Below are 20,648 nucleotides of genomic sequence, written 5' to 3'. Positions count from 1 at the left end.
AGCATGATAATCTCCAGGTTCATCATTGTTGCTACAAATGGCATTATTTCACTTTTTTATGGCTCAGTAATATTCCATTGTATATATGACCCTCATCTTCTTTATAAGCAATATTATTTTTAAGAAGAGAAAATCTGGGCTTCAAAAGCTCCATAAAAAACTGAATATATAGTTACATGTAATTTTCTTAAGATTCTCAAAGAAGCTCATAACCAAAAAAGTTAAGAATTACTTTTCTACAGAAATACATCAGGAAAACAGAAAGACATCCCCAGACAAATGTCCCATGACAAGAAAAGAAATTTGAAATACATGTCTACAGTGTTCCCAAATTTACAGAAAGAAAAGCTTCTGTCCTTATACATGACACTGTAACCTAATTTATAATTTTTCTAAACAGTCTGCTAGAGGTTCAGCAAATATATTTCCCTCACTTTTTATCACTCACCTTAGATATAGCTATTCATATGCAAAGCTCCTCTCAGCTTTTAAAAAACAATTAATTTTGGACAAGTACAGAGATTAGAATGTCTCTAAATGAAAGAAAGTTTAAAACTACCTGTTGACCCACTGAGAATGCCTGGTTGTTGAACTGCTGAATAAATTCTGCGGCCATCTTGTCAGTATCATACGGGTTGGAGTCGATACTTTTTTTCTGCAGGAAATCAATCTCGATGGTCATCGTGCCAATACACTGCTTGGCTTTGTCAAAGGTATATAAGGACACTAGGGAGGAAACAAAGGAGTATTTTTTTTTAATCACAGAGACACCAAATCCTTGCTGTGCTTCAAGTAACTAAAAGTTTCACATAAATGAATTAGAACATGACCAAAGAGGGATTTTTCATGACGTTCATTGGAGGAATACATAAGGCACCGATATTTTTTAAACACAATAATAACCACTAGAGATGTTCTTCCCCCTGACTTAATTGGAACATACTAAACAGCAATCTCCTGTACTTTTACCCCTCACCTGACTGTTCTGGGGAAATTACAGCTGTCCCCTTCTTCCTCCTTCTCATTAGGCAGAGGATGAAGTGACAGAATGGGAAATCCTGGTGGAGATGGCATACCATGCTGTTTCCAAACAAGACTTTTGCTTGACACAAGAAAGAGCTAAGGTCAGAGGTGTGTGGACTCTTGCTTTAGCAAATTAATAGTGTAGGACCAAAACAAAAACCAAAACAAAACCAAAAAAACCTTTGAGAAAAAAATGTTTCCTAGAGGGGTTTCCTCCAGAGCAACTCAAGACTTTGACATTTCTTTTTTTAATACTACAGAAATATTTACTGAGCACCTATGATTTCAGGGAACCTCAGTAAGTTCTACATGCATAACAGGACAAAGACCAGACCTTTAGCTCATTTTTGTATTAACAGCGTCTGTGGGCTTCCCAGGTGACTCAGTGGTAAAGAATCTGCCTGCTAATGCAGAAGATGCCAGAGATGTGGGTTCAATCCCTAGGCTGAGAAAATCCCAAGGAGGAGAAAATGGCAACTCACTCCAGCATTTTTGCCTGGGAAATTTCAAGGACAGAGAAGCCTGGTGGGCTACAGTCCATGGGGTCGCAAAGAGTCAGACATGACCGAGCACAGCAAACAAACAATGGTGTTAGCAGGATGCTTAATATATTCACGAACTGTTTAAATGAAACAACAGCAGCAAAACACCTATACTTTCCATACTAGTAACAAAAGAGGCAAAACAAAGGGACTCTGGAAACTGCGTTTCAATCTATTAGTAAATGGACGAATGTAAAAAACTTTCCGTGCCTTGATTTGTCACACCTATAAAATAAGACTGGGCTAGATAAACCTTTATGGTCCTTTCATGCCCAATTTCTGTTCTCAACTTATTTTTTACAGACTAGCTGAGTCTAGTATTGAGTTACGTACAAGGATTTTTTGTAAATCCTTTGAATGAAATTGCTTGATTAATCATATTTTTGTATTTTGGTCTGCCATCATAAAGGGGACACACATATTTGATATATGTTTTCAAAAGCAAAATAACAAAGAAAGCCAGGATGGAGGGTTGGAAAATTTGCTGAAGATCAAATATAAGCTCAAATCTCAGCTGAGAGTTTCAGAATACTCTCTGGCCTCCACTTCTGCATGTTGTGTTATTTTTGTGTCCTTCCTAGGAAGTACAGATTACATTCTGAGTGATTTTCATAAGAGAGCTTAGTTGTTTCTCCATAAGAAATATTTATAGGATGAATTATTAATGGAAAATAAATAAGTTAATCAACAATCTCATTTCCAGGGGTCTGTCCCCAGAAGACTCTTAAACATGTGTCTAAAAAGAAAGTTACAGGGAGGTTCATTGCAGCATTATTTCTAATAGTCAAACATTTTAAAAATGCTTATCAGTCAGGAAATGATGAATAAAATGTGGCATAGTCATAATGTAGAATAATGTGTAGCACTTAAAATTAAAATCTGATAAATATTTAATAAAGATGAATGGTCCATTAAAACATAATATTGAGTGAAAAAAGTATAATTCAGAAAGGGCTGCACAGTATAACACAATTTTGTGCATTAAAGACTCCAAAACAATTTCATGGCATCACCATGTGTGTGTATACATATATGCATGGATATGTACAGGTGTTTGAACCATTCTTATACCAAGAAATTTGAATACGTTATTAAAATATCATCAATACCGACTATAGTTTTCAAATGCATCTTAATTTAAGGTCAATGTTCCTAAACAGAAAAGACTAAGTTGTTACAATTTCAAATGCTACGGCAGTACCATGGACAGTTTCACAGGCAGCACCATGGTCAGCGCCATCATCAGCCCCCAAAGGGACAGATGCCCTGAGGGTTTCAACAAGGAGCAAAGGGCCAAAAGGTTAAGAATGTTTATTTTATGACCAATAGTAATTTAACATCAAAGATTAATTTATAAACAAAAAATTACAGCCAGTGCTTTGAACAGGCATTACAAAGACAGGTTCAAAAAAACGTGTTAACTGAATGAACATCAGTCTGCAATACTTAAAACATGGTACTTCCAGAGAGAAAACTAAATGATTCTTGTAGAAGATTTAGTCTGAGAACTAAAATCACTGACCTGACTAAAAAATTCTGCTTACAGACAGAACTCCTGTTTTAGAATCTTTGAATAAACACTCCCCTTCATACCAAACTTCCTATTCTCTCTTTGTCTACACCTCTACTTACACTCGGAGAAGACAATGGCAACCCACTCGTTTTCTTGCCTGGAAAATCCCATGGGAGGAGGAGCCTGGTAGGCTGCAGTCCATGGGGTCGCTAAGAGTCGGACACAACTGAGCAACTTCACTTTCACTTTCCATTTTCATGCATTGGAGACGGAAATGGCAACCCACTCCAGTGTTCTTGCCTGGAGAATCCCAAGGATGGAGGAGCCTGGTGGACTGCTGTCTATGGGGTTGCACAGAGTTTGACATGACTGAAGCGACTTAGCAGCAGCAGCAGCTACTTACACTGAAAAAGCTTTGTACTTTTATGCTACATCATGACAACAATCAGGCCCCCAAACCCTTCCTTACCTCAAGCTTACTCCACCTTAGTCCCATCTGAACGCTTAAGTTTTATAATTCTGCCAATTAGGTCTGTTTGATTTGCCTTTTTAAAGAACTGATTTTACATTCAAGGTAAGCATTTCTGGTAGCAGGAGAATGCTTTAAACACAATTTAAGGCCACAAAACACATTTTTTCATTTCATCTTGAATTTTCTTTTTCACAACAGAATTTATCTGCATTAAAACTTAAGAACATTCATATTTAGAAAAGTAAGTTTAAGAAAATTAGAAACCTAAGCCTCATACACATTGGTCTTCTCATTAGATTTAACAAGTGTTCATTTTTATCTCTGACAGTGTCCACAAACAGGGAACCCTGGCTTCAGGCACTGACCTACTTCCCTTTGGTGCCGAACTCCTGCACTGTCTCAGCTGAAATTCACGCTATGCTTTCAAGTGAGGAGGTGACAGTTAAGGGAATCACTTATGTCAATGTTCCCCAAAATGTGACTGATAACAACTACTTAAGGGTGATTGTTAAAAACACAGATTCATGAATTAGACTCCCCAAGGGAGGGGCCTGAGAATCTTTAAAAAAAAAACAAAAAAAACCAGAACTCCCCAGGTGTTTCTGTGAGGCAAGTTTAGAAAGCACTAATTCTCCAACATTCACTACGAGTTATCTTATCTAATTTCCTTTATTTTCACCCCTAGGCGAAAAATTTTATCTTTAATCCTACTTCTACAAAGAAAAGACCAAATAAAGACAATCCCAATATTTAAGTTCCTTCTGATTCAGAAAAAACAAACAAACAAACAGTAAGTTGCCAAGTTCCTAAATGAGAAAGAGGATACTCTCTCCTTCCACTTTACCAACTTCTCTTCTCAGGCATCTTGACTACAGACTAGGCTCATAATGTGTTCCAGGCAACTGCTTTAAGTAATTGCTTTCTTTCAACCAGTTTAAAGTAAATGTATCTTTGAATATCTCCAAAAGCTTGGATCCAGAGGATCTGAATGTGAATCTGAACATTCCCACACATCCTCCTAAAACTCTGTGGGAACCGCGAGGAGAACAAATAATGCTACGCACAGTCCACACCGTCAGCATTACTAAGAGACACAGAATATCACAAAACTCAAATTACTTGAAAATAGAGAAATATGTAACAAGATCAGACAGAGCTCCCACTGTGGAAAAATAGAAGGGAAAGCTGTACATAGGGAAAATACAAACAAAAATCACCCCTCAAAAGAGAAAGTGTAATAGCAAAAGCCAAAACACTATACACAGGTTTGGGACTTGGTAATCCAAGACACTAGGTACCCAGAAGGGACCTGAAAGTAAGTAGAACTGGAAGTAGTAACATCAAAGAATCACTGGGAAGAATCAGACAGAAATAGAAAGGGTGGTGCCCTTCAAGACATGGCAATAAAGGAAAGAAGACAGGAAGAGAGGAAAATTAGGGATCACACAGAAACCAAACAGAAATAAGCTATACCAACCAACCTTTCTACCTACCCCACCTCACCATTATTAAAGAAACTGCCCTTCTCTACACTAACAGGAAAGAATGCTCTTGCACTAATAATTTTGCCTACAAAATCATATGAAACAAAAAAAATAATAATTCCACAAAGTTTCTGTAAAGAAAACATAACAAATAACAAAGTATTGCAGCATTTCAGCTGTCTTCTCTAAAAGATCAATTATGAAATAGAAAATATACATAACATTTTAAACTAAATTAAGTATCCTCAAACAAGTACTTAGACATATAACAAAACACCTAAAGTCAGAAGATTAAAAACTAAGAACAGAAACAGACAAATATTAATAAAAGAAATGCAATGAATTTATCAAACACAGGAAAGAAATCGAGGAAAAACAAAATTACTCAGAAGTGAATAATATATTACAAAGTGTCCATGGAAGAATAGATTCAAGTTAATATTTAATAAGAGGCAGTGAATGAAGACAAGAAAACAACTAAGATAATAAAAATAAAGCATTTACAAAGAATAGAGAGAAAGCAGCTGAGATATAAGAGAGATAAGGCCTAAAATACATATATAATTAGAGCCCTGGAGAAGAAAATCAAAACAATTCAGTCAGAACTAATATTTTAAACCAAAACCTAAGAAAATCTTTTGGAAATAGACAAAATTTAAATCTACACATTAATGTATAGCTGAGTTGTTGACCCAGAATGGCCAATTCCAAGCAATATTCTAATAAGGATATTTGAATTTAAAGACAGAAAACCCCTCAGGGCTCCCAGGCAAAAAAATCAAATTATTTATAAAGGTAAGAAAATAAGACTGGCATCAGATTTCTCAACAGTTTGATACAAAATAAGGCAATGTGATACAGTATTTTCAAGAAATTCAAGGAAAGAAAAGCCAAAAATTTTATATCCAACTAAGTTTCCCTTAAAGGCATCAAAGATATAAAAGAAAAAAGTTTGAATATCCAAGAACTTAGGAAACACTATACACATATATACTTCCTGGAAGAATCTACTAGAGGACAGGTTTTATCCAACCAAGTAGAAACTGGCAAAAGGACTGATCATGATCATTTAAGAGATTTATTGTAGAACTGAGACTAAAACAAATATGGGGTCATTTGTGGAAGAATAGCATGTAAATCCTGGAAGAAGGCATGGCAACCCACTCCAGTATTCTTGCCTAGTGAATCCCCATGGGCAGAGGAGCCTGGTGGGCTACAGTCCATGAGGTTGCAAAGAGTTGAACATGACTGAAGCAACTGAGCACAGCACAGCACAGTGTATAAATACCATAGAAAGAAATGAACCAACATGTACATCATGGTGACTATAGTAATACTGTATCGCACACTTGAATGTTGCTAATAGAGTAGACCTTATGAGTTGTTATCACAAGAAAAAAAATCTTGTGACAGATGTTAACTAGATTTATTGTGGTAAGCATTTCACAATGTATATAAATATCAAATCATTATGTCAGATGGTTCAGTTCAGTCGCTCAGTTGTGTCCGACTCTTTGTAACCCCATGGACTGCAGCACGCCAGGCTTCCCTGTCCTTCACCAACTCCTAGAGCTTGCTCAAACTCATGTCCATCAAGTCGGTGATGCCATCCAACCATCTCATCCTCTGTCGTCCCCTTCTCCTCCTGCCTTCAATCTTTCCCAGCATCAGGGTGGTGCTAGTGGTAAAGAACCTGACTGCCAGTGCAGGAGACACAAGAGACGAGGGTTTGATCCCTGGATCTGGAAGATCCCCTAGAGGGGGGCAGGGCAACCCACTCCAGTATTCTTGCCTGGAGAATCCCCATGGACAGAGGAGTCTGGCAGGCTACAGTCCATAGGGTTGCATGGAGTCGGACAGGACTGAAGTGACTTAGCAGTCATGTATACTTGAAACTAATATAATGTAATATGTCAATTATATCTCAACTTTTAAAAAGTTGCTTCTTCCACTAAAAAAAAAAAAGACTTAAAACTTGAAAAAAAAAGGAAGCAATTAATTACAAAATGAGAGGAGAAAGTGGAAGGCAGAATATAAAGATTAACTATTGTATAGATTAGAGTCAAATGGTATCTTTTAGAAGATATCTCTGTATTGTTTTTGTAACCTTTCCATAATATGAATTTTTTTAGGTCTTAAAAAACACTTCACACTTCATTTCCCCAACTTTGCCACAATGACTAAGAAACAATACCAGTTTTCACTTAGCTCTTTGGTTTATAAACCACAAGTGGCTTAGTCTTTTTTTTTTTCCCTTAAGTCATAAATTGCTTTCCATATCCTTCCCTAATGAACTATGATGACTTTATAACACATTTTAAAAGTCCACAGTTTTCTTAAGTACTGCCACCCTTTCTTCTCCTTACCCTAAACCTGATTTATCTTTTTAAACAAAGACATTAGAAAATACATCTCAGTATACAGTAAAATGGAATCACCATGTAATACCAATTATTCCTCTTTAACATAATTTCAACTTTAAAAAATTTTTTCCATAGCCATAATTTCACAAAGTCCTATTCAGCTTAATTCCAGGCAAGTCAAATAACCTCCCAGCAATTGTCCTTCACTCCTGTATTCTTCCCACTCCTTGCTATATACTCCACAATGACATTAGAACTCTTTTCTAAAGGTAGGATTTTGATGGGCTTATTCAAGACTTCTAAGTGTGTTTGTGTAAAATCCAAAAATTTCAGTATGTATTTCCAGGCCGCCCACTAACTGCGTACTCCACCTCTCATCACTTAATACAACCCATTCAGGCAAAACCTTTCAACCATCACTTATGAGCGATGCCTATAATTTGCTTGCTCCCATCCCAGTGCCTTTTGTTTTATTTCTCATCTGAAGAGCCTTTGTTCCTTGTCACTATCATGTCATGCTTTTCTCCTACTTCATAATCATGCTCAAAACTCCAGTGCTAGAAAGATTTCTCTGGCTAATTATCCAGTCTCCAATCAATTCCTCCACTCCTGTTCTGTCTCAGCACTTTTACACAGTGCTCTTAAAGGTAATTTGTGCAAAAATTTACCTTGTACTTTTTCTGTGAGCTATGAATATGTGGCTGTTCCTTTCCCAGGAATACCCAGACATATAACAAGTAGACAGAGTAACTAACTACTTACTTTCCATTCTCATACACCTAACTGTAACATGGATGAAAAGAAAGCTGCACAGATCTCTATGAGAAAATTGTAAAGAGATTCTACCTCAGATAGCTAAAAAATATACCTACCTTCTATTTCTTGTCCAATAGAAAGTCCAGCCCATTTTCGCTGTAAAACAAAAGAGAGGGGGGAAAAAAAGACACTTAATACCACATCAAAATTAGAGAAACGAGGAAAACAGGATTTCTGTGAATTTCATGTACACATTCCAAGACTAAACCATGGCTGTTAAGTGTTGAACCGTGTCCCACAAAAAAGATACATTAAAGCCTTAGCCCCCAGCTCCAATGAATGTGACAGCATTTGGAAACAGGGTCTCTGCAGATGATATCAAGGTAAGATGAGGTCACAATGAATTAAGATAGACTCTAAGCCAATATGGCTTCCTTATAAGAAAAGAGAGACACAGTCAAATGGGGAAAAAGTCATGGGACAGTGAAGGCAGGGACTGAAGTGACACAGCCACCAGTCAATGAACATCAAAGACTGTCTGCTACACCAGAAGCTAAGCATGGAACAGATTTTTCCCTAGTGCCTTCAGAGAGAACACGGCCCTGCTGACACCTTGATTTCAGACTTCTGCCTCCAGAACTGTGGGAGAATAAATTTCTGTTATTTTAAGCCACCTAGTTTGTGGTACTTTGTTACAGCCACCCTAGCAAACATATGCTAGAGTTTATTTATACCTGAATATCTGTCCTCAAAATGTAGAAAGTTTGCCTTTTTACAGTAAAGCCGGCACCACTGAGTAGGATGCTCCTTTGCATAATATTTTAACGCTCCTGAAGGCCTTCGGAGTATCAGACATTTCAGATTCTAAATGTACTGTGGACAGTTATACTGTTTGATACAGTAGCACAAAAAGAAAGATATTCAATTCATGAAAAATAAATCAGAACTCATCAGATAGACAATAATGAAACCAAGCAGGGATTCAAATCATTAGATGGTCATGACTACTCTTTGTGTACTAGCCAAAGAAGCGTCAGGCATTTGTGACAAGGCTTTTAGCTTCTCCCTAGGTACCGACTGGTTACAATGGCAAGAATATACAGAGGCAGGACAGATTGTGTTCAGGCAGGAATTCAGGACTGGCTTGATATAGATTCAAAACGAGTACTTCCTGACAACACTTCAAAGAACAGTGAGAAAAATAATCTTTGGCTGAAAAACAAGTTTGTCTACTCATCTGAACTTCGTGAACTTTGTGGTGGTGAGGGGTTAAGAAGATGCTGCGTTTTGAATACATGCAACAAGTGCTCTCCCTCCCAGCTTTCTCACTTCCTCTCCACCCTTCACTTTTCTCTTCTGTCATACTCCATTCCACTTTCGGCCAACCGGAAACGCAGAGGCACACTGGTTGAGCCCAGATTTGGGGTCACAAAGCAGCCACATTTAGGCTCTACACCCAGAGATAGCCTCAAGGATGATAAGAATACTATCCATCATCTGGGGTTGTTGACAGAATTCAATGAGGGAACACATGCAAAAGCACTTAAGAGTAGTACTTGGTTTGTAGTAAATGTTGGGGAAAATTTTTTTAAAGCAGACAGACAAGGAAAAATGGTTAGAAATCCCATTTCTGGCCAGCTGAGTCCCAAATTTAGCTCTGAGAAAGCTGGTAAGCTCTAGAACATTCCAAACCTTTGATCTATATAAACAAATGCAAAAAGCAGTCCTGATACTGCAGAGGCATTCAAAAGGGGGAAAGGGAATAGCAAATGAAGATTTCCCATAACATGTGAGGAATTCAAGAGATCTTTAACAGTTCCTTAAGGAGTTAATTCTCCTTTTGATCTCTTTCCCTAAACCTCCAGAGGTGGGAGGGCAGCAATCAACTGGCATAGTACAGGAGGTATGGGTTGCATTTGCACTGTTTAGGACTAAGGATCAGCAGCCTGAATAAGATGACAAGGGAGGAAAGGACACAGACTAGTACTTCCGATGCTCCAATATTACATATTATGTGCCTGCAAGAGTGTTAGGCAATTTCTCCTCCACAGACTCTACCAACAGCTATAAATTTAATCATAATCCTTCCACTTATTATGGAAGCCCAGCAAGTTAGGCTGTAATTTGATATAACAACTGTGCTTAGTCACTCAGGCATGTTCGACTTGACTGTTTGGAATGTAGCCAGTCAGGCTCCTCTGTCCATGGGATTCTCCAGGCAAGAATACTGGCGTGGGTTCCCATTTCCTTCTCCAGGGGATCTTCCTGACTCAGGGATCGAACCCATATGCTCCTGTGTCTCCTGCACTGAAGGCAGATTCTTTATCACTGAGCCATCAGGGAAGCCCTACTCATATCATGTTCTTTAGTCTAACATCATTGTATTTAAAAACGCTATTATTAGACGTCAATTTTAGATGTAAGTGCTATTTTTATATATTCTCTATTACCCTGAGAGCTAACATTAAAATAACTTGACACTGATAGCTAACTGATATCACTGCAGAATTATTTTTTTTAATTAGGGGAAAAAATCAAGGCAATAAAATACAGATACGGTAAAAATTGGCAATTAAGAACGTATCTTTAAATTCCTTATATAACACCTAGATCGTTTTCATCAATATGAATCAATACCACTACAGGGTGATACAGCTTGCTTTAAATGAATTGATTCTTCTACAACTTTCAAGATTAGAGGAGAATAAATTCACTTCCTAGTTACCTGAGGTAAGCTGAATGCAATGCTCCCTGGAACCACAGATGGGTGTGTCCTCAGTGTAAATGTGTACCTGTGGTTGGGGGAGGTCCTCACAATCACGTGCCTACAAGACAGAAACACAGTCAACACTCCATGTCAAAGGAAATAAAGAACATCAACTCTAATATGCTCATTTCCAACAGATGATGCTTGATGAGGACCGAGTGAAAGCATGGCATTATATGAGTCCTGAAGAAATAGGACCACAAATTGTCAGCAATTCACAATGTTTTCTAGGTGTAAGGACCACCTTGGGCCAAACAGACATCAAGCAGAATCAAGACCAAGTTCAAGAGAGTACATGCCGTTCAAAACATAAACCTCATTACATTTCCAGTTTACATAAAATTGAAGGCACTGATTTACTTGATGCTAAGTAAAAATTAGATGAATTTCCTCTCCTGAGAATTATTTCACACACTAACTAGACTAAAGGAACAAGAACCAGAGATAGAAGAGCCATGGATATGGCAGTCCAAAAAAAGTTTTTAGGACTATTCCTTAAATCTCTTTGCAGATTTCCACAACAGGTTGAAAGAATAACAGCCTATAAAATTTAAAAGGTGGTAAAAATGAAAAATTTTCATGAAATATATCAGCTTTCATATAGATATCAATATTTACTATTTCAAAGCATTTTGTTCTAATTCACCCTGCTCAGAAGTAAACACAGCAAGTAAACAGATGAAATATAGTTATCTTATGATAAATCTCCTATACCAAGAAATTCAGAAGACTGTGTAGGAGACAGAAGCTTCAAACTCTTGTTACAGCAACACTATCTTTTTTTATTAGAATACTATAATTTTAAAAAATATTAATGGCTAACATTTCTATACATATCATTTTGTCAGTAGGACACAAGTTCCTTATAGCCACTATATTTTAAGTAACCCCATCATGTGTAGTAAACACTTGACATGTAAAAGAATTCCATAAGCAAATTCTCACACTGATTATATATAACATATAGTCCAGTTTATATGTAGAAAGTTTTGCATCACAGAACTTTTAGGACTGGAAAGAATGGTAATACTATCACGTAATGTAGCCCTCTACTCTGAGGACAAAAACCACAAACAGCAATTCTAATTCTGTGAGACTCACGTATTTCGAAGATAGTTTTAAAAACAGAAAAAGGCTCAGCTAAAATCCCACTTCCTTCCTCATTTCCCTAGCCTGCCTTCTGGTACTGCCCCTTCATGTCCTTATTTCTACCAACCTTAGAAGCACTGTGGATGGCACTGAACTTGGTAGCATGGTATTTAGAAGTTTGGGCAGTGGGTGATGTGAATGAACTGAAATAAATGACAATGAATCATGTTGTATGACAGAAAATAACAAAATTCTGAAAAGCAATTAACTTTCAATTAAAAAATAAATATGCGTATTGTTTTTAAATAACCATGAAAAATGCTTGTTAAGATTCTACAGTTGATCATCTTCCAATTTTCTTGTCTCTTGGGTTGTCAGAGTAACAATGATCAAACAGCTAATATTTGTTAAGGACCTACTAATGTGGTAGGCACTGTTCTAAGTGATTTATTTGTGTAACTCAATATTCACACATACCCTGAGGAAGATGGTGTCGTCATCCCCATTGTACAGGTCGACACACTGAGGCACAGTCAGGGTAAATAACCTACCCACAGTCACCCAGTTTGTAATAGGCAGAGCCAGGATCCAAATGCAGACCATCTGCTCCAGAGCCAAAAACCTAATGACTACGCTATATAATGAGTCATATAACCAGTATGCTTAGCTCTGCTAAGAAAACCAATGGAAAAATAAAGTTACATATAAAAAATTATGCATGACTTAGAAAACACCATATTTACCAAAATTTGATGCAGTAAATATACAACTCTTTTTCATCTCTTCCATTTTCCAATTCAGCAAGAGGAATTTAAAAACTTACACTCCAAGGTTTCCAAAAAAAAAAAAAAAATGACTCTTGACAAGTTTCTAAAATACCACTTTGCAGGTAAGAAGAAAATGAAGTCAGATACTCACTGGCCAGACTGGAAATCCTTTTCATTCACAACTGCGCAGTTAGTTAAAGATAATTCATCTGTAGGACATCTTGCAGCTTGCATACTCTATAAGAATGATTAGGAAAACAAAATTAAATCACCTTTTATATCCTTAAAGAATATGTTATGCCTTCCTGTTCTCTATTTCCCATTACTTGTAATAAACACAATGTTTTTGACTCCTGGCACCCCTTCCTCTGTGGTAATAGCAAATCCTGCCTTTCAGAAACTGTTCCTTTCCCATTCCATGCGCTCCTGTGGGCCTGCCAATCACAGCACACAGGCCATCATCAGAGTCCTAATCCATCCATAGGATTTTACATAGACAGGTGCGAGAAGGTACTCTCCCTTATATCACTACCACATGAAGAAGGACTTTCTGCTCTGAAAGAATAAAACTATCCCAGAGAAAGCAAAGGTGAGAAAGACAGATACCTTGAAACTCAGACATGACAAAGAAGTTAAAGCCCTGGAGACCAGTTCTGAAAGTTGGCTGAGTCAATAAATCCCCTTTCCTTCAAGCTTACTTGGGTTGGGTTTTCCATTTCTTCAAAAAATAAAAGATTCTGACTGATAAAAATGCGATGATATAAATTTGATAAAGTGTATCATGAAAAAGCATTTCTTCATAAGAGATTCCAAGTAGTATGAACCATATTTCCTATAGACTAATAAAAGGTATCTTCCAAGTATCTCCCAACAAAAATAATTACAGGTATATTTAATATAAAATGGCAATTAACTGTCCTTTTGGCCAACAGCAATGAGAAAAACATTCCTTCATACAAGGTATGTAACCAATAATCTTTCCTCCATCCTCTAGGGTTTCCTAGTTAGTGAGATATGACATTCGTAGTCTGTTTATGACTAACGTGCTCATTCTTCAAACATCAAGCCAAAGCTGATTCTCCATAAATTTGTCTTCCAAATACAAATTTATAGAGGGAAATAAATTACTCTGCTTTGCTTTTGTTTGAAACTAGAAGGCTAGTTTCAACACAGCTATCCCAGCCGTTCAGAGCAATGGACTCTAAAGTGGGGCATGTGCACCTGAAGGGTTTGCAGGATAATCCTTCGGGGTATAATTTAGAACACGACACAAATAAGGTTCAGGTCACAAGTCTGCTTTCCGAATGAGACAGTAGTTCTGCCCACAGTCACAGTTTGACCAGCCACCTGACCAAATGTGCAGACCTTGCTTCCCACTCACCCCGGGGGTCTCTCTCACCTACAAAAGCTTCTTTCTCTTACATTCTCCTCTCTTCCCTAACTCCAAGCCCCTTGCCTAGTCAACACCTACTCGTCCCACAATTTCTCAGCTCAGGAATTACATATTCTAGAAGACCTTCCTAAACACCTTCCCCTCCTGAAAAGACAAATGTCAAATGGAAGAATATTTTCACTGTCTGTTTATACTGCATGAAAGACATAAGACTCTCAAGGACTGAGACTGTACCCTGTTCATGTCTACGGTTCTCAAGGCTAAGACAGGGCCTGGATACAGTCAGCGCTCATCAAACATTTGTTGAACAGAAGAACTTATGGATCAATACAATCTACCTCAACAGCAAAATAAACAATTCAAAGAACATGGATGCAAAGGACATTTCAAGGTTATTTAGGAAGTGATACAATTTAACTAACACAGAATCGATACACCCAAAGTTATTTAAAAATTTACAAAAGGCTAACTTAACCTTTTCCTTTGTGAACTTGCTTTCTTGTCAAAGATTTGGTGTCCTTTAAAAGAGCGAAAAAGTCTGTAGAAGTCATCTGGCTGGGTAACTGAAACAGATGCTATGAGCAAAAGGCCTCCCTACTGGAATCTAGAAGCATCTGTGTTTTTATGGCAAGCCAAGCAGAATATCTCATTTTCTCATCAGAATCTAAGTCCCTATAAATAAATGCTGTTTACTTATCACAATAATGGCAAAGGAAAATTCCACAGTTTTTCTAATACTGACCTTACCTCTAGGAAACAATGACAAAAGCCCAGCCACAATGTCCACATAACTACTATGAAATGAACAGATTGAAACTGACAGGAAATTTTAGTTATAGGTTTAACTATTTGAGTTACTAGAACAATTAACTGTCTAAAGACTATAAAATGTTTTCCTTAATAACTTGAAATGTAAAAAATTAATTCATTGCTTCTCAAAAGTATGAAAATCTCAACAAACCTTTAAAGGAAACTTTAGCAGAAGTAATTGTATCATTGAGCTTCCCTGGTGGCTCAGATGGTAAAGAATCTGCCTGCAATGCATGGGACCCAGGTTCAATCCCTGCATCAGGAAGATCCTCTAGAGAAGGGCACGCAACTCATGCCAATACTCTTGCCTGGAGAATTCCATGGACAGAGGAGCCTGGAGGGCTACAGTCCATCAAGTCGCAGAGAGTCGGACACAACTGAGTGACTAACTAATTACATCATTACTTATGTGAGAGCCTTTAAAGTATAGGAAGAGAACTGGCTTCTTCTCATCCCAAAAAAAATGGGAGAGGGGTGTAACCAGGACTCCTCTGGACAACACTGCCGTTTTTCAAATTTAAATAACATACTTTCATTCAAAGGTTCACTTTAAAAATTAGATGTTTAAGTATATGCTTTATTTTTTACTGAAGAATTAGTAGGGCAAAATTAAAAAAAACAAAAACAAAGCGTGCAGTACCTAATTAAAAGACCTCATTACAAATAACTGCAACACTCATGAATCCACTGGTCTTCTCTGTGGTGCTTCAGGCCTAGGTTACATGTCTCCAGAGACACAAATTCCTCCACAGGAAAGGGAAGTAGGACAACCTATATGAACCTGCTCCAGAGACAGCTCAACTAACAAGTCTCGCTCAACTATGTGTTTCCTGAAAAATAACATTTTAGAAATGTACTGTGCAATAAAATAACCACTAGACACGTTATTAAAATTAAAACTAGTTAAAATTTTAAAACTCAGTTCTTCAGGTGTACTGGTCACATTTCGAGAGCCACACGTGGCTATTAGGGATCACTGCATACAGTTTTATTGGACGTTGCTAGTCTAAAGCAGTGAGAGAAAGGCCATCAGTAATAACCTGTCTTCAGGCCTACGGAATCACTCTGCTATGACTCCTGAAATAATAATTTCTATTAAAATTCTGAAGTTCTGCAGGACTAAAGTGATAGGTAGAAATAAGTCAAACTTGTATGTCCTATAGTAATCTTGAGGAGAGCCTGTAAGAATACCCTTCACATTATGCATCTCAGACTAGTAACTATTCACATAGATGAACCTCCTGACATCCTGTAAGGCCTTACAATTCCTTTACAAAATTATATTGGAAAAAAAAAGAAAAGACTTCCTGTTTTGGTATTCAAAAGAAACACACACAAACACACAAAGGAAAATGTAAAAAGCTGACAGCACTAAATACTGGCAAAGGTGTGAGGCAGTTTCTTAAAAGGCCAGTGTGCCCCAGCAGATCTATCCCTAGGTTTTAAGTCAAGAGAAATGAAAACGATGACTTGTACACAAATGTCGACAGAAACTTTATTCATAAATCAAAAATGGAAACAACACAAAGATCTGCCAACAGTCGATGGATAAACAAACTGTTGCACAGGCATACAATGGACACCACCCAGCAATTAAAAAGAAACCACGTCCTGATATAGGTAACGGCATGTGTAAACCTCAAAACATAACGCTGAGTAAAGCCAGGTGCTTAAGTTATTTAAGCCTCATCTTATAATCAGATGAAATCTCAGAAAAGGCACAATTAATCTAGAATAACTATATACACACAGAATCAGTGATCAACTGGGATGGGGGTGAAATGGACAGCAAAAAAGCAAGAAGTAATTTTTTGAGATAGTTCTATGTCTTGATCAGATTTTATTGTGCAGAGGTTATACCTCAGTGAAGTTGAGAAATGACAGTCTGGTTTTTTTAATGGTTGGGCAATCTCCAATAATTCCCATTGAAAAGATAGTATAAATGTTCAAACTACAAAATATAGTTTGGATATAAGGTACCTGCTGCTGCTGCTGCTAAGTCGCTTCAGTCATGTCCGACTCTGTGTGACCCCATAGATGGCAGCCCACCAGGCTCCCCCATCCCTGGGATTCTCCAGGCAAGAACACTGGAGTGGGTTGTCATTTCCTCCTCCAATGCATGAAAGTGAAAAGTGAAAGTGAAGTCGCTCAGTTGTGCCCGACTCTTAGCGACCCCATGGACTGCAGCCTACCAGGCTCCTCCGTCCATGGATTTTCCAGGCAAGAGTACTGGAGTGGGGTGCCATTGCCTTCTCCCATAAGGTACCTACACTCACGCAACAAAGACCTAATCAAGAGACCCAATCTCTTGCCTACTGAAAGAGAGATAGCTAGGTTTCCAGGACAGACAGCTCATTTTCCAACAAGGTCTCATCTCAACTGTAGGAATCACAAACTAGGAGAATGGCCAGATCTACCTCTAAAAGGCCAGTCTAAGGTTACTGACCATACTGGCCTGCTAGTCCTGGGCCCAGAATGTAAAAAAAGGAACTATAAAACCTACACTCCTGTGTGTGTCTCATACTAAGATTGGCGATTCTTCCTCTGGAGAAGAGTTAAGACTTTTTTTTTCCTCTGTAATAATTCTTCCTTAAGAGGCAAGAAATTTGATCTAAAGTTCTACTCTCCCCCTGGACAGGAACAGAAACATGAGGACATGGGAAAAAATCCACACCTACCCAAACATACACAAGAGGATTAAAGGAGATACTATGATTTACCTGGTACTGAGTAAATACTCAATAAACCTCAGCTATTATGACCATCATAGAGATATGCAATAATCGTTTGTAATAGAAAAAAAAATTCACAACCTAAAGCTAAATAAATGCCGTGAATAGCACCATGGTTAAAAGCATTACAAGTATGCAGCAATCTAAAAGGTCAAGGTACCTCTGTACATACTGACAAGGGGAATATCCACAATATAGTGCTAAGTTTTAAAAAGGTATAAAACAGTATTAAAAATAGTATGTAGAGCAGTTTTTAATTACAAAAGACATAGTAAATTGTTAACAGTAGTTATCACTGAGGTGAAACAAGAAGGTATAAGTGAAACATCCTCACTTTTCAGAGTTCTGAATGGTTGGAACTATTTTTACAATAAATAACCCTTATCTTAGGAAAATAATTTAAAATATAGAGAACTTTTATGTACAAAGTCGTCCTCTATGTCATTACTTTACAGTGATGAATTAGAAGCAAATTAAAAGTCCTATTTCAAAATGATAGCTACGTAAAACATGTCTACTTCATACATGTTCACAATATTCAAATCACAGGACAGTATACATATATGTGTGTGTGTGTGTATATATACACATGTATATAAATTTTACTTTACAGTTTGATTTTTTAAGTATAGCAAAGCAATTAAATAAAAACACACCAAAATGTAAAAAACAACTGTGACTGGAAAATGGGACTATGAGTGATTTAATTAATTTTCCTCTTTTCTGCATTTTCCAACTTAAAAAATAAATAGGTGTTACCTTACTAGCCAAATTAAAAGTTTTGTATTAAAGTTAATTGATGGTATATGTCATTTCAGATCTTTGTTTCTGCACAAACAGTGATGACCTCACACACATCAGGAAAATAACTGTAAGGATACTGTCATTATTCACGAAAATATAAGACAAGGTCTCATAATTTGCTTATTGTGTTTTTTCTTCATAATTAAACCATGTTGGTTAAATCTAGTTTTCTTTGACTACAGTGTGACAGTGTGACAAGGATTTTTGTCCATAAATTAGGAAAACACACTTTTTATTAATAAGCTCAGTAAGAAATTACAAAATATACTCTGAAGCACAGAATCTTTTGATAAATATACAAAGAGTTAAAATTTTGTTTATACTGGGTGGATTAACCAATGATTCAGCATTAAAATGAACACCAAATCATAAACTAGTTAACTGAGTCCTTGGCTTTGTGAATAATTTCCTCTCCATGACTGCATTAATTTGGGAAAGTTCATTAATGCCTCAAAATACATTACTTTAAAATTTGGAGAAGTACCTGGAACAATATAACAGGCACTCAATAAATATTTGTGGAATTAAAAAAATAGTTTGAGAAATATATCTAGAAAGTTAATCAATATAAGATCCATATGAGGAAAACCAACAGAAGCACATACTGTAAGGATATCATCAACTCCAAATTAACCTATATATTTAATGTAATTATAAGAAAATCCCAATGGGACTTTAGCAAACTCAATCTAAACTGTAACCGGCAAAGTAAACGTAGTAGGCAAAATGAGAGGGGAACAAAGTCTTTTCTAATTTGTGAAAGCAGCCAAGCAAAATTTCAGAAAGAATGAGACTGGCCCTACTAGACACACCACACACAGTAATTAAACCAATGTAGTGGAATCCCCTGGCAGTCCAGTGGTTAGGGTTCTGGGCTTTCACTGAGAGCTTGGGTTCCCTCCCTGGTTAGGAAACTGAGATCCCACAGGCTGCCTGGTACAGTTCAAAAAAACACACAAAAAACGACATAGTACTAGTATAGAAACAGTTCAATGAAGTAGAAAAAGCAATCCAGAAACAGAACCAGGCAAGAACTTAATAGGTAAAATTTAGAACAGTAGAGGAAAGCTGAACAATTCAATAAAAGGCATTGAGACAACTGATCATCCACTTGGCGGCTGGGGGCGGGGGACAGTGTCAATAATAATAGCTAATGTGTTTTGAGAGCTTATTTCCTGCAAGGCACTGTTTTAAAAGCTTTACACACCTGCAAACACCCTAGCTCACAATTCTCTTTCCTACTGCCAAAATCTAAAGAACATTATTTGCCTCACTCTAGCTAACATTTTTGTTTTCTCATAACACAAGAATATTACTTCTCTCTAAATGATTTTTTAAACATGACTCATTCTGAATTTTGTACACTTAGAAGAGGAAAAAAAAGTCTGATTTCTAGGTGAATAAACTAAAAGACTGTGTTTTAATCCCACAGCTACCTCGAATTTGACTCAAGTACATACTGGAGCTCCATTTGGTCCTGTTTAAGGATCACAGCATCCTATTCTTAAGCTTACAGAAGCATCTTAAGGCATACATCTCAAATGTATAAGGAGGTAGAAACCCTCACTTCAGTGGTTTTTAGTATATCCGCTATGCCGTGTAATCATCACCACTCTCTAATTCCAGGACACTTCCAGCCCTCCAAAAAGAAACCCTATACCCATTATCAGTTAGTCCCGATGCTCGCCTCCCTCATCCCTTGGCAACCACTAATCTATTTTCTATCTCTATGGACGTGCCTCTTCTGAACATTTCATATAAATAGAATCATACAATCTGTCATCTTTGTGACTGGCTTCTTTCACTCAGCATAATGTTCGCAAGATCATCGATGCTGTTGCTCGTGACAGCACACCATCCCTTTCCAGGGCTGGATCACGGTGCATAGCATGGATAACCCACATTTGTTTTATCTATACTAGCTGATGGATAATTTCCACTTTTTGGCTATTACGAATAATGCTGCTATGAACATTCATGTACAAGTTTATCTATGAACATACATTTTCAGTCACTTGCTGGACTTGCTGGATCATTCTGTGTTTAACTTTTTGAAGAACTGCCAAACTGTTTCCCACAATGGCTGCACCATTTCACATTCCCACCAGCAGTATATGAGCGTCCCAAATTCTC

The 20,648-nt window shown here is 37.2% G+C and overlaps 1 protein-coding gene across 1 annotated transcript in view; it reads right to left on the bottom strand.

The window, feature by feature from the left end:
* The window catches only part of NSF (N-ethylmaleimide-sensitive factor), a 131,540-nt gene extending 118,507 nt beyond the window's left edge, over window positions 1–13,033 (bottom strand). The window contains exons 1-4 of the mRNA XM_010832395.1: window positions 12,928–13,033; window positions 10,879–10,978; window positions 8,270–8,309; window positions 560–726 (exon numbers count right to left, since the gene is read on the bottom strand). Coding sequence (XP_010830697.1) covers window positions 560–726; window positions 8,270–8,309; window positions 10,879–10,978; window positions 12,928–13,010 — 390 coding nt within the window. The 5' untranslated portion in view covers window positions 13,011–13,033. The remainder of the gene's footprint in view (window positions 1–559; window positions 727–8,269; window positions 8,310–10,878; window positions 10,979–12,927) is intronic.
* Between the last annotated feature and the right edge of the window lie 7,615 nt (window positions 13,034–20,648).

Source organism: Bison bison, unplaced genomic scaffold (assembly GCF_000754665.1).
Source record: "Bison bison bison isolate TAMUID 2011002044 unplaced genomic scaffold, Bison_UMD1.0 scf7180017861046, whole genome shotgun sequence".
Classification (NCBI taxonomy): Eukaryota; Metazoa; Chordata; class Mammalia; order Artiodactyla; family Bovidae; genus Bison; species Bison bison.
The sequence above is the reverse complement of the archived record's forward strand: the minus strand, read 5'-3'. Positions and strand labels throughout refer to the sequence as shown.